The following is a 14,918-nucleotide window of genomic DNA, read 5'->3' on the forward strand; positions in this document are numbered from 1 at the left end:
GCTGAATTAAGAATTTTAGGCTAATTTTAGGCTAATTTAGACCAACTGGATGCTAGTTTGGAAGTCTGATATGAGGTTTACTAAAATTGTTGATGAATTGCTTTGTATAAACTTGCTTCTATTTTGGCATGCAGATGTACAGACCTTAAGATTAATGGAAACTCAAATGAGGAAATGGCTTTTTTTCTAGGGTCCTCTAACATATTAACAAACAGTAAAGTGAAAATGGTATATCATATCAATGGCATATCATATTACATGTATGTATGCATACATGTAATGAAAACAAATGCTTTTAGATTTGTCTACAAATTTTCAATTCAGAGTAAAACATAGATTACATATTTAGAATAATATTATATCTGCAAAAATATGAAGTAACTTTAGTAAACACCATGAAAATGACTTGTTTCTTTAATGATTCTTATATTTGGAGATTATAATTTGATCTTTATAATCTAGGCATAGATCCATGTATGGAATTAATGGCTACCTGTAATGATTCGTTCTTCTCGTGTCTCTTTTTCAGTTATTTCCACAGGCACTCCATCAATGATTTTGGTGTATTTTTTAATAATTGGCTCTAAAAGCAGGGGAATACAAATGCATTTGATTTACCCTCATATTGTGACTATACATCCATAAGCTAGACATTGTAATGAGTAACTATATTTCTACAAATATTACCATTTAAGATTCAATCATGAACATTTTTAGAACATATCCCCCAAAAATCATATCAATAGGGATCTAAAATGTAATAGCTATGTCCTAAATCTTGGTTGCGAGACAGAGCCATTTGACATTGCTAACTCTCCATGTCATACTTGTTTTCTGGATGTGGAATAAATACTTAGTGAGAATCCAGGGAGTTCTAGATCATTGGAATGGGAGCCCTATCATAAATCCTAGTAGTGTAGTGGCTTATTAGACAGAGACTTATACAACAGTCATTTTTTCCTACTGTTTCTAATATTTCCTTTTATACTGACATTAGTGTTACAATTTTATTCCACAATCCTCACTTGTATATGCAAAAATCACGACATTTTGTTGGGCCTGGTGACTTAATAGATAAATTAATTCCAACTAGATCCATTAAAAGCTAACTATGTTTTATTTCTGACCAGCTAATAAGAACTCATAGCTGAGAAAATAATTCCCACAATTTTTATAAAATAAGAACAAAGAGAAAATATCAGATGTTCAATATTTCTAAACCAACACTATTTCAAAATAATCACAGCGAAGGTAGTCGGCCCCAGGTAACATATGGAACGCACCTCCATGGATCACTTCAGTTATTGTTTCACCTTCTTTAATCAGTCTGAATTCAGGTTCACCTTCAATTTTGACTTTTGTTAGTGTGGGTCCTGGGACGTTATTTTAGGAGACAAATTATCATGTTAAAACAGTCCTTTAAATTTACCGGAATAGGACATTTATTTCAACATTCGGTGTTACTCAACTCAAATGTCAAAGTGGTTTCAGGCTCTATGAAATAAATCACTTTTAAATATTTCTCATTGTCTTCAAATTAGATAAGAGTTATGAGAACAAATGATTTAGTCTGTTGATGTGCTACTAAAGTTACTTTCATCTGCTTAAGCTTTTAAACAGATGGATAAATCCATCTGTTTATTGGTAGTTATAAAGTATGATTATGCAAAATATTATATGTGGCTACACTTTCCAGATCATGCAGTATGTACACGTTTGTGTTTCTCTGATAACTGGTGTAGATCCCACTTTATCATACCGATATTGTCTACTACTTTTTCCTTATTAAAATTTTTCATTTAAGTTTTAAAATCACTCAGTACCTTATATTTTTGATCTAGTGGGTATAGGAGTGAATATGAGAAAGTACCAAATGTATACCTACCTTTAAGATGCTGAATGTCAGGTTTTATGAGGAAAAGAATTTGAGTACTTACCTTCTGTATGGGAATGATACAAAATTAACCAATTAATAGTTAAACAGTCCTTCAAATGCAAAAGTTAAACTAGTGTTGCATTTGACTTGCAAAATGATTTTGCTACCACAGAAAATCATTTTGAAGGTTAGAAAGCTGCTTACTACATTAGTTAATTAAGACCGTTTCACAGAGGAGTAAGAAAAATAAGTTCAGTACATTTAACTCATACTGTAATAGCCTTCAATAGTGGAATGCAACTGTTGCTTGCTTATCTTTGAGAGCATTTTTTTTTGCTTGTTCAGAAATTGTCAATGTACATAATTACCAAACTAAACCAGCCTAGAATAATCCAAAATAATGAAAATAGAAGTAAATTTTTTTGAAACCGTAAGTATTTCATGCCATAATATTTGATATATAAGGCCAAGCGATATTGAGCACAAAACATAAAGCCAGGTTTTTAAGGTGTGGTAACTTCAAACGAAAGGACGCCTAAGGAATTTAAGAACCAAAAATGAGTTAATAAAATATCGAAATCAATATTTCTTTAGAAAAGACAAACTGAAATTTTGGAAACATCCTTTATAGTTAAGCTCTATGAAAGAAGAGATTTTCTCAAAATTGTTTTCCTATTTACTTCCAACACCTCAGAAAGTACCCAGCACAACAGCTGCTCAATAACTATTTGTTGGAGTTGAATTTTAGCTGATTTATTCTTAATTCCAAAATGCTGTTATGTATCTTTTATAAGAGACACCTTAAAATTGTGTCCTGGAGTTTAATTTATTTAGTAAGAATTTAACAGTCATCAGTAAATCTGTAATCGTTCAAACAGTAAGAAGGAAATGCCAGTAGCAATCTTGGAAGCTGGACCATTGCAAATTACTACTAAGATAAATATTTGTTTCCTTCATTATGCTACACAGGAGTGTAATTTCTGAACTCAAGTTATTAATGAGTAGGCGACACAACTCCATTTTTCATCCATGTTCCCTTTATAAGAAGAAGCCATGTAGAGATGACACTCCAGTGAGATCTTAACTGAGTAAAGATTAGTAGGATAGAATCCTACTGACAAAGATTAGGAGATAAATGAGTGGAATAAAGAAGCTTCAAAGGAGAAGAATCTTTGAAAATAAGAACATTGGCACATATAAATAATTTCAGGTAAAGAAGCTGTGCACAATTATAGTGCAAAATTTTAGAGAATCTGATTTTTAAAAACAGGACAAGATTTGATTTTAAAATCAATTGTATTATCAAAGATCATTGTGTCATATTTCATTACAATGATCAAGGAACATTTTTCAACAAAAATTTCCGATTTAATTTCTTCTTAAAATACCACATTCTCTTCATCACTATAGAAAGTCGATTTAATGACTATAATGATAGTTTTATTTTTTTTTCAAAAAAAAACAAGGATAGATTTCAAGGAATAACTCAATTTTAAGTCTCAAGAATGAATACTAATATAGATAACTAATTAGCTAAGAAATAAGTTTTTACCTATGTGTTTTCAATGTATAAATTTAAATTGATGGCTTACTTTAAAAAATATAGATAAAAGTATTCAAGAAGTTAACTTCTCTAACCACCAAAAGAAATAGCAAAACCAAACATAATTAAAATTATAGTTTCCCAAAGATTCGATCAAAGATATAATCTGTTCTCTTTTTGGAAGACTGTTTCTAGCTTTCTTATAGCACAAAGAAGATAACTAGTTCTTTTCTCTGGGTAAGTTGCTACATTAAGATGCTTATACATGGAAATTTTAAAAAATTTAAGTTGTGATCCTTGGACATAATTAAAATACATGAAATGAAAGTAGTATCAAAGATGTTGAAGTTGGCTAACATACGTAGTAGGAGAAGAGAGAAAAGTAAATGCTTATTTAATGTTCTAGTCTGAAACACCAGGAGAGAATGTGTGTGTGTGTATGTGTGTGTGTATTATATATATCTCATATATAATATGCATGTCTGTATGTAAGAATATGTTCAGGACTGGAATTAAGTATTTTAAAAATCAATTTACTGCATAAACTACTCATTTTGTTTTATAATTCTGATGGTCTAATTAAAAAATATCTCATGTGTGGTTGTAATTTTAAAAGCTTTCAGTAAACATAGCTTCTATGCTATCATAGGTTACAGAATGAAAAATGCCTATACTTTTTTTTTTGGAAGAGCTTCTTGTATTGTTATAAAAAAGAGCATGTGGGAGATTGGAAACAAAGCAATATAAAGAGTATACAGACTGAAGGAGTCTGACTAAGGTAAAAAAAAACTCATGATGTATTTGTTTAGTGAGTATCTGTGTACTAAGTTAATGCAATGCCAATTAGATTCAAATTAAATCAAGTACAAGCAAATGTACTGAAAGTATTAGGAATGCCTCATCTACTTTGCTAAATAATTTGCACTCCGCATTCTGCAATTACATGAGCATGCCATTGGTATATTGGTTATATAGCATTTAACATGTTAGTTTTTAAAAGAATGTAGATACATTCATAGAAATCAGTATTTTTACGGATGTTTTTACAATAAAAGGAACCATGTATAACATTGATTTTTACCTTCAGTTTTGATAATAGGCTGAAGACTGCCTTCAATCACTTTAATTTTTGGTTCCACAACTTTGGTTATAATTTTAGTTGCTGAAAGTATAGAAAGTGGAACATGAAAGATACTTACATAAAAACCTGAACAAAGGTTTTTTTTTGTTTGTTTGTTTGTTTTTCCTTTTCTTTTTTGTCTCTGTAGGATACTAAGGTACAGAATGTGGTAATACGTTCAGGCAGTCAGATACAGGAAATATTTATGGTATGTAATATAATATCTTCTGATGTCCAGGTGTTGAACTCTGAAGTCTAGTGACTTGAATTTGATCTAGTGAAATATATACTCACAAAGTGAGGAATTATATCTAGAAATCTGTAATTTTTAATTGTACCACTAAAGCGCTTTACCTTCTTTTGTACTTCTTGAAAATACTGGCTGCATTGCAACAGAAGACAAATATGATTAATGTCATGCAATTCATAATATCTTAAATTGCATTGCTGGATTCTTTCTCAATTAAAAGAAAAAAGGAAAGAAAAAGCCTTTTAAAATGTTTTTCATGCATCTGATAACAGTGACATAGAAAGGAAAAAATGAAACATAGTTCAGAATATTTAAAAGTAAGAATAAAGTTCGGCCAGCCAGACATGAGCTCTATTCAACAAACATGATATGATAAGTATTTAAGTTATAGGCTAAAATGTCTTTAATTTTCAGCTTTGTTATCACTATTCTTTTTTTTTAATTTAAAGGTATATATTTTAAACATGTGTCATCTACCTAAGTAAGATAATAGTCTTTGAACTAAGTACTGTGTTTGCTATTTGGGTGATGGGCTCACTAGAAGCCCAAACCCCAGCATTACTCAATATATCCATCCATCAAACCTACATGTGTACTCCCCTGGATCTATAATAAAAGTAAATTAAATTAAATGCCAGTCAACTATTCGGTTGACTTTGGTTTTACTGATTAACTGGAAATGTGCCTCTGAAGCCACACAGCCAGAGCGACTGGCTTTTTGTCATTTCTAATGAAAAGCCTTGAAAGATGGTTCAGTTAGATAACAGGCCACACTGAAGCTAACTGTGCACCCAGATCACATCGAAGCAGCAGAGGTGAGAGGTTAGCACAGCTTCGGTTTCTGCAGTTCTCACCTCATGCTTGTAAGATGTTTAGCTGTGTCAACTTTTTGAATTAATGTGGGTTCTTAGCCTTCATAGAGACTGTGTTTTAGCCTTATTAAGTTTTGTATTTTGAGATCTCAAATTGTGAAGCTCTAAAGTAAAACAAATCTGTGTGTTCAAGTAGGTGGTCTTGCCCCAGAAGAACCTTTCCATGAAGGTCGAATACGAATACACAGGGCTCTCTATTGCTACTATCAAAATGGACTAATTACTTTTAGCTTACATTTTTTACATCATGTTAAGGAATTTGACGTTTTGGATGTTCAGTTGGTTGGTAGTTTTCATTTCAATCTTGATTTTCTGCAGACTTAGTTTTGACAGGTGAAGGTCTGAGGATTAAATATTGATTTTGGCCATCTCCGGGTCAGATGTTCCATATTTGACAACTTATACCAAAAACAGCATCCTTCCCCTCAACTATACACTTTAAAATGGATGTTATTTTGGGGATGAGGATAATATGCAGCAAAAAATTAAGGAACTTTAGAAACAAGTCAACAACGAAATATAAAAATAGAAAATTTGGTTTAATTTATCTTTGCTTCTATTGTAAAATACTTCTTAATAACAGCATACCATCTAAGGAGGAGTAAAAGAAACATCTTACATTGAAATGTAAATGTTAGAGCTGTTTCAAGGCCTCTAGGTAGGTAGGGAAGGATGATTGAACTTGTGTGTCTTAATAAAATGCAGCTTATGCTCTGTGAGTGAGGGTGCAATTTAGTAGCAGAAAATAATTATAATATTTTTGCTCATTGTAATCAAGATATTGCATTCACCTATATAGAAAGTAGTGAAACTAACATGGATAAAGAAGGAAAGCTAAAGAAATGTAGTGGAAATGTGTATATATATATATATATATATATATATGTATATGTATATATTTATACCTTTGATAAAGAAAGATGACATAACATGTCTGATGAATAGAGCCCATAAGGATTGCTTAATTTTCAGAAAACATATTTTTTACAAGATTGTATTCCCATGATGAATCATAACTACTCCAATTAAATCTTTAATACAGTGCTGAGCTGGCCTGATCCTGGAATTGCATGTAATTATTATATAATTGAAATCAACAAGAGCAGCAGACATTTTGTTTTGCTCCTTACATTGGTTTTACTCCTTTTCCGTATCTAGTATAAATCTTAAGGGAAATTTTCTTAATTAAATAACTGGATGCTCATGGTATAAAATGGAATGATTTTCTAGCCAGAATAAACGTGGGTATTGAAGTAATGTTTTAGCTACTGATACATGTTGAGTGTTTAATTACAGAGCCAAAACAAAATGAAAAGAATTTCTGCTTGAAAGCTACAGTGAAAGAAAGAGAGAGAGAAAAGATAAACAAAGAAAAAGCCATGATGGAAAAGATATCCTACTAACTACACTTATGAGAATGAAGTACCCTTTATCATTGTTAAGTAGTAGAGGTTTAATTTTGATAATCTGGTAGTGTCAGAGATCAAAGAGCCCTGGAATTTGGAAACTTTAGATTTGTCACGTGGCAGATTTTTTTGTTCCTTTGTCCAGTTTTGGATGGAGAGTTTTTGAACTGCCACCTTATAAACATTGGTATTCTTCAACACGTGCTTCTCAGCCTGCCCTTAGATAGCTCAGGGCTTGAGGGTGGCGTGAACAACAAGTCTTTGCTAAGGTCATTTCTGTGTCCACACATCTGAATTTTTAGATATTTCTAGAGGGTCTTTTCGCCATTCCTTCCCTTTGTATGTCTTCTTTTTCCTGGCTCTTTGCCTTGCTAATATTATATTTTGCTGTCTTTCTCATGTCATATCATTTCTGTTTTTCCAATGAGTGGGGAAGAAGTTCATTGGAGTTGACGGTTATCTGAGACCTCAAGCCTTTTTTCAAGTGAAATGAGATTGGCCATAGTTTGGAATTCTAAATACCAGATTATCAATAATCTCTGTAAATACAAAGAAATGTATTGTTTTCTTTTTTCATACCTTGCCACACATGTGGCCAATATTTATTATATACTTACTATAGACAGTCACGGGGATTTCTTTGAAGGTGCTACCATGAACAAACTGAAAATAAATGTTTATATTTAGTAACATGAAATGTGATAGTTGTGTTAACAAAACCGTGACACCACTTTAATTCTTATTAAAGTAAAAATAGTGAAGCTATTATTACACTTAATAGAAGTGAAGTCCTCATATAAATCATGTTCCAATTCAATGCTATCAGGTCAGAGGGCATAAAAATCATTGGATTCATTACTCAGAGATTTAAAAAGTATAGAATAATTAATCCAAAATTAAATATATTTATTAAACACAATTTTATGTTTCCTGCTACTTTTACCCTACATTGAAAAAGAGAAAAATATTCCGTTCCCTTTAATCTGTGATGAGTGACAATTTTTTGTAAGTGAATGTTCTTTCCTTTATATTCTGCAGTGAAAGTATTGAATGATACAAAGATTTTAGTTATTTGTATACCATCTTATTTTTCAAAATTGGACCGTAAATTTTTTGAATAAAGACATGTACAATTTAAATACATATTTTTCATAACACTTTATACAATACTTGGTCCTGAGTAGCTTTTAATAGATATTTGTTGAACAAAACCACGAAGAAATGATGTCATTTCTTTACAGGTGGGCCAGTGGTACATAAACAACAAAGAGCAATCCAAGCCCAGTATATATTTACTTATTAATGCTTACATTTCTAGACTGTTATGTTAAACCTGTAATATGTGTTCTACATATTAGAAATAAATCAAGTAACTTTTAGGCTGGGTGTGGTGGCTCACACCTGTAATCCCAGCACTTTAGGAGGCCGAGGCGGGTGGATCACGAGGTCAGGAGATTGAGAACATCCTGGCGAACACAGTGAAACCCCATCTCTACTAAAAATACAAAAAAAATTAGCTGGGCGTGGTGGTGGGTACCTGTAGTCCCAGCTACTCGGGAGGCTGAGGTAGGAGAATGGTGTGAACCCAGGAGGCAGAGCTTGCAGTGAGCTGAGATCGTGCCACTGCACTGCAGCCTGGGTGACAAAGCGAGACTCCATCTCAAAATCAATCAATCAATCAATCAAGTAACTTTTAGTACCTTAATTTGGATGTATTTGATTAATTTATTAAGTATTTCCAGCAGTTGATCATTTCCAACAGGTGTGTCTATGAAGAGAAATATTAAATGAATCTTGGTAAGAAAGCATAAAATAAAAATCGAGGCTCATATTAAAAAAAGACTTAGCCTATCAATGAGTTCAATAATTACAAACCTGCTGGATAGAGGAGTTTATCTACAACATGAATTACACCATTTGTTGTCATGATGTCAGATTCTTTTGATTTCAATTCATTCACCAGAAGTGTATCATTTACCTATCAAAATAGGAAGCAATTTCAATGAGGAAATTTCATTAAGGATGAATATTTAGATAAATAATGATGAATGAACACTATCATAAATTCATTCGAGACAACTTACTTCTTTCACAAAGATTTTGCTTCCTTGTGTGGTCTTTAAAATGTTAGTAACGCCAGGTTCAAATCCTTTTCCAATGAAAACTCCTGGTGTCAGGTGATAAAGAATGATGTTTTGAAGAGCATTTTTGTCCCCTAGGGGAAAATATGTGTTTATTTTTATTGAATAATGTGACTTTTTGATAGACAAGGACTAAGAAACAAAACACTTATTAGTCTTTATCTTTTTCCATATTGTACTTTCTCATAATGTCATTATTCTCTCAAGTAGATATCGACGCTATGTCAAAACATAGAGTCATTTCAATTAACCTAATCAAAATAGAACCCAACTTACTTGGAGAAAAAATCTAATTATTTTCTAAATTATAACTGTTTCCTTCTTTGTCCCCTAATTACATGGTCTTTAATATGAACCACATAAGTGAACATCTAGCCCAACAACATGACAGTAAGCAGTTTAAGAACATTACTGAGTGACCCTCCACACATCCCAAGTGGATAAAATAAAAGGAAACTAAAGCTAGCCATGAATACCAGAGAGGGGGCATTTTTAAGGCAGACATCTGGACAGGAAAGCTTGAGAAAGAAGTGAGATCCTGAAATGAAAGGAAAAATATCTGGAATTCACTTCTACTTACGTATCAGAATTTCTTTTTCTTCACTAGTCATTCCCTTAAAAGCATCATTGGTTGGCACAAATAATGTCCAGTCTCCAGGTTGTGTCAGGAGCTCTTTCAAGTCTGCAGCTTCGAGTAGGCTGAGGAAGGTGCTAAGTGGGAAGAATGTATATGTATTTTGTCAGATTTAGATTTAGGTATGTTCACTTACAGTGCATATAATAGAATAGAATCCATGTATTGTGGAAAACATGAGAGAACTGCTCATACATTTTCAAATGTTCCAAATATAATTTACCGTTAAAAATTTTATCATGAAAAATGATTGAAATATGCAATATAATTTTTAATTTTTTTCATCTGATTTCATCCTATAAAACTTGACAAGGTCACACATAACAAAAAAGAAGCATTTTTGTCTTGTAATACTCTACAAAATAGTCTTTGCTATATATACCATCAATTTCTAAAAACTAATTAAAAGAAAAATGTCAAGAAGTAGTTTAGCCTGTTAGATTTGTTTTCACACGTGAAATCATATCATGGTGTACCAGAAAGTAGCAGTGAAAACATGTATCGATTTTGAAAACACTTGCATGAACATTTTATTCTAAATTCCATTTTCAACCATATAGGAGACGGAATGCCTTTTGGGATACTGCCTATGAAACGAAAATATGCCAATAGCTCTCATTCTTTGTGGAGGTGCCACTAATAGGCTTACCTAAAGCGCTTATCTTGTTTTAACTTTTCATGGAGGGATTTCTCCGCTGGCTTGATGATCTCGCGGAATATGTGAATAGCGCCGTTTCTCCCTTGCTTACTCCCTCTCTCCATGCATGAATTTTCAATGCAGACAGCCTAGGAAAGGAAAGAAAGGTATGGGGTGTCACTTTCCTTGCTTGAAATTTCCCATATAGATGTAACTATATAATTAAGTTTCCAAATCGGCCCTTCTGAGAGGTTGCCTGGTGTCTGAGGCCACAGGAACAGCTTCTTTCCTCTGTTTTCAATCACTCACACAAACTCACAAGGCACTTCTTATCTAGCCAGGTTTTTTATTAAAAGTCAAGCTGCCCTATGGATCAGGCAGGTAATTTTGTCAGTAAATTACAAAAGTTCCATGGAATCCCACTTCTACATTTTTTATAATTTCTATTCAGATTTGAACTATTTCTCCAGACCCTCTTTTGGTCAACACTATCTGTAAGGTTTCCTCACTTTAGTGCTTTTAGTGATCTTCACAAATATTTACTTTATTTTCTTGACCGTAAGACCCTATTCATCACTGTAAGTCAAATCATTGACGTATTCATAGCTTTTTGAACAAATGTGATATATATACATATATATATACACACAAGTATATTTGTATATACAAAATTTAAAGTGCAGCACATTTAATGCATGCATTGAAATGTTTGGAATTTTGCAGTTGCAGGGAGCTGCTGACATGTGCCAGATTCAGTTCTAGGTAATGCCTGACTTCCTGTGAAGTCTTTTAGCTGTAGCTGTATGTGTTATCTGGACAAATACTGAACATACCATTAGTTTCACTGTAATTTTGATAAGCAATATTTCTATAAATTTTCCTGCAGCAAAATGTACGTTAGGGCTGGGTGTAGTGGCTCATGCCTATAATCCCAGCACACTGGGAGGCCAAAGTAGGAGGTTCACTGGAGGCTGAAAGTTTGCGACCAGCTTGGGAAATATAGCAAAACCCTGTCTCAAGAAAAATAAAATTAAAAAATTAGCCAGGGTGGTGTTGTGCACCTATAGTCCTAGCTACTCAGAAGACCGAGGTGGGAGGGTCCCCTGGAGCCAAGGAGTTTAAGGTTACAGTGAGCTATGATTGTGTCACTGCACTCCAGCCTGGGTGACAGAGTGAAACTCTGCCTCTTAAAAAAAAAGTATATTAAGACCCTTTTATAGAGTCCAGAAATCTCTATGTGTCAATAAAAGTTTATCTTGAAAGCCATTCAAAAAAGATTCAGATGCTGACTGGTTAATTTACAGTATAAGACCACCTTGCATATTTGATTCATTATAATGAAATGTTTTGAAATGAAGAACACTTTAGTAGAGACAACATAGTGCTAACAACACACTGTATGTGTAGCCAATGCAGAGACTAATCAACACCTTGTAAAACATTTATTATTTCTTATTGCAAACAATCATCATGAAGAAAAATGGTGTGTAGGCAGAGAACAGAATTACCCTGTAAATTTTAAAGTACTCTGCAAAGGAAAAGTTTATTTTAAAAAATTTACTGCTTTCTGGAATTTAAAATAGTTGATGCTCTAGAACAGGAAGTTACTCATAATGAAACACATGCAAATTATCTATCTGAGTTTTGAATACATAGCACTTGTTGTGGACTGTGCTCACAGTCTTTTCACCCAAGCTACCCAGTTCCCTGATGCTTCTACGAATATTTACTGTTAGAACCACACTCGTAAAATTCTGTGAAATATTCATTGAAACAGCATTATTTGACATGTCATTTGACAGACTTTTTATTTTGTTGTGATTCACTTACTGTACGATATACGAAGACTCTGAGCTGTTTGCCTCCAATGGTTTCCAGTATTTGCCCATTGTAAAGCTCATTAAGGCCAACTTTTACTTTCAATATGTGATTCTGCAGAATTAATTTAAGGAGGCGCTGATCCATGCTGAGAGTATCATCTGTAAATAAATTCATTAAGAAAGAACATTATTTTATTCAGAAAACATTAAAGTTTCTTCTGGTAAGAGAGAATCATATAAACAGATAATCCCTGACATTATTAATATCATGGATTTTGCACTCATATAATACATGCGTCAACCAAATGCTAAAAACTAACAATTCAATTCACCAAGTAGAAACTCTGTGACCTATTGTATTAAATGACAATAACACAGTTCCAACCAGTTCAATCAATGAATTTCACCTCTGTAAGGGCTGCATAGTTTTATAGTGGTCACTGGCAAATGCTAAACCTTAATGGTGGCCAAGGCTTTGTCTGATAATTAGATATCCATTAGTCACATGAAAGAACTATTGATGAATCCTTTGTAAATTAATCTTGATTACTGGAAAGAGAATCAAAGCAAACAACCTCATAAATACGGGTTATTGTCAAAACACATGGGCAGGATTATTACAAAGAAGAAAGTCAGGATATCTAGGAATTCAATTTTTTTGATCAATAGTTTTTATATCATAATTTAGCATTTGGAAAAACATAAAAAATTGTGTTACCTATTTTTAATTAATAAATGTTGCCTAACAATTTAAATATGTCTATGAAATCATTTTCCTGAGAAAGGTCGAAGGTTGCATGAATCTGAACATGGTCTATGAATAGCAACTACTAGGTGAAATATTTATATATACTATTTTCCATCATGATATGGAAGTGTATAATAGTCTCTTCATTTTATTTATTTGTAATTTGATACCCTTACTGTCCAAATTTTGAGATGCAAAATACCTATTTATTTCTAAATATTATTATGTTGGTATCAAATAAACAAATCAGTTTTATTTTTTTAAAGATCTATCAATGCATCCTTATTGTGCTGGAAATATTAGATTCACAGAGAAACTGAATATGCTTTTTTTTAAATTTTGTTTTTTTTTTTTTTGAGACAGAGTCTCACTCTGTCGCCAGGCTGGAGTGCGTGGCCCCATCTGCTTCCTGGGTTCAAGCAATTCTCCTTCCTCAGCCTCCCGAGTAGCTGGGATTACAGGAGTGCACCACCACACCTGGCTAATTTTTGTATTTTTAGTAGAGATGGGTTCTCACCATGCTGGCCAGGCTGGCCTCAAACTCCTGATCTCAAGTGATCTGCCTGTCTCGGCCTCCCAAAGTGCTGGGATTACAGGTGTGAGCCACCACGCCTGGCCTGAATAGTCTTAACTACAAACTTTCACTCTCTGTAGGTTATTATCCATTATAATGAAATGTTTTGAAATGAAGAACATTTTAGTAGAGACCATGTAGTGTTAACACATTGTATGTGTAGCCAATGCAGAAACTAATCAACACCTCATAAAACATTTATTATTTCTTATTGCAAACAATCATCATAAAGAAAAAAAGGTGTGTAGGCAGACAGCAGGAACAACAGTGTCCAGCACATACCAGAAAATGCATTATTCACAGGTGCCAGCAAAGTGTATTCTCCATCTGGCCTCAGAGCAGATGCCAAGCCTAATTGGGCCACAAGATCCGTGAAAGTGGTTTGCTGTTTTCCAGCCAGCTCAATAACTTGTTTGGCTGAAAAATAAACCATCACCATCCCAACAATGTCATCATTGCTATTATCTCCATCATGAAACTAGTAAATCAATTCCTGACTCTTTTCTAATATTGTAAGCCATTTACTGCAATGTCAATGTGATAAGACATCCTCCTCCTCCCTAATAAGAGAGTTCCACTTCCATTTTTTGGTGGGAGTTGATAATCACAATGAATTTCAGAAGGAAAATATTTTTTCTATCTTCCTACTACATGTTTCTTTAATTCTCTATTGTTCCTCTCTCATCTCTCTCTCTACACTGTGAGTTCCATAGCTTTTTCATTTATCCAAAGCTGACCATTTGGTTAGATCTTTCCTTCTGTTTCCAAGAAAAACTCTGGCACTGTGAAAACGTTTATAAGTATTAGATGTCAGAAACCCTAGAAGGCCAAAGATTCACGCATGGGGTGCCCATCACTACACTGCCTATCTATGGAGTGCTCAAGTAGCTCACTATTTATTGTGTTAGTGCTTTGCATGCCATTCTTTATACTGCACATTCATTTTTCATGGACTTACTCTTTGAGACAGCATAATTAGTAAATTATAGTAAGTAAAAAGACAAAAACAAAAACAAAAATCTTTGCTTACCAGAATCAGGAATTAGGACCTGATCAATCAAATGGATCACACCATTGTTTGTCACAATATCCTTTTTGTTCACCATTTTGATTCCGTTTACTGTTATACTGTCACCGTCACATCCTATCTCAATTGTATTTCCTTCCAGCGTCTCAAAGACTGCTCCTCCCATAATAGACTCAGAACACTGGAGAGTATTTAAGATGTGGTACTTCATAAGAGCTGGAGAATACAATAAAAATAGCTAGCTTTCAGATCAAGGGAAATAACATTTGA

At 33.3% G+C, this 14,918-nt stretch overlaps 1 protein-coding gene across 11 annotated transcripts in view; it reads right to left on the reverse strand.

Moving 5' to 3' along the window:
* Window positions 1-14,918, reverse strand: part of POSTN (periostin) — a 35,942-nt gene that overhangs the window by 7,155 nt on the left and 13,869 nt on the right. For 2 of the 11 annotated variants that reach the window (XM_055244989.2, XM_055244986.2), the window contains exons 8-19: window positions 14,652-14,864; window positions 13,904-14,038; window positions 12,310-12,458; window positions 10,492-10,628; window positions 9,789-9,919; window positions 9,152-9,282; window positions 8,943-9,045; window positions 8,768-8,835; window positions 7,685-7,730; window positions 4,501-4,581; window positions 1,284-1,373; window positions 494-583 (exon numbers count right to left, since the gene is read on the reverse strand). In XM_055244989.2, coding sequence (XP_055100964.1) covers window positions 494-583; window positions 1,284-1,373; window positions 4,501-4,581; window positions 7,685-7,730; window positions 8,768-8,835; window positions 8,943-9,045; window positions 9,152-9,282; window positions 9,789-9,919; window positions 10,492-10,628; window positions 12,310-12,458; window positions 13,904-14,038; window positions 14,652-14,864 — 1,374 coding nt within the window. The remainder of the gene's footprint in view (window positions 1-493; window positions 584-1,283; window positions 1,374-4,500; window positions 4,582-7,684; window positions 7,731-8,767; window positions 8,836-8,942; window positions 9,046-9,151; window positions 9,283-9,788; window positions 9,920-10,491; window positions 10,629-12,309; window positions 12,459-13,903; window positions 14,039-14,651; window positions 14,865-14,918) is intronic. The other 9 variants (XM_055244990.2, XM_055244987.2, XM_063618929.1 and 6 more) reach the window with 5 other exon arrangements.

This window comes from Symphalangus syndactylus, chromosome 15 (assembly GCF_028878055.3).
Source record: "Symphalangus syndactylus isolate Jambi chromosome 15, NHGRI_mSymSyn1-v2.1_pri, whole genome shotgun sequence".
In the NCBI taxonomy this organism is placed as follows: Eukaryota; Metazoa; Chordata; class Mammalia; order Primates; family Hylobatidae; genus Symphalangus; species Symphalangus syndactylus.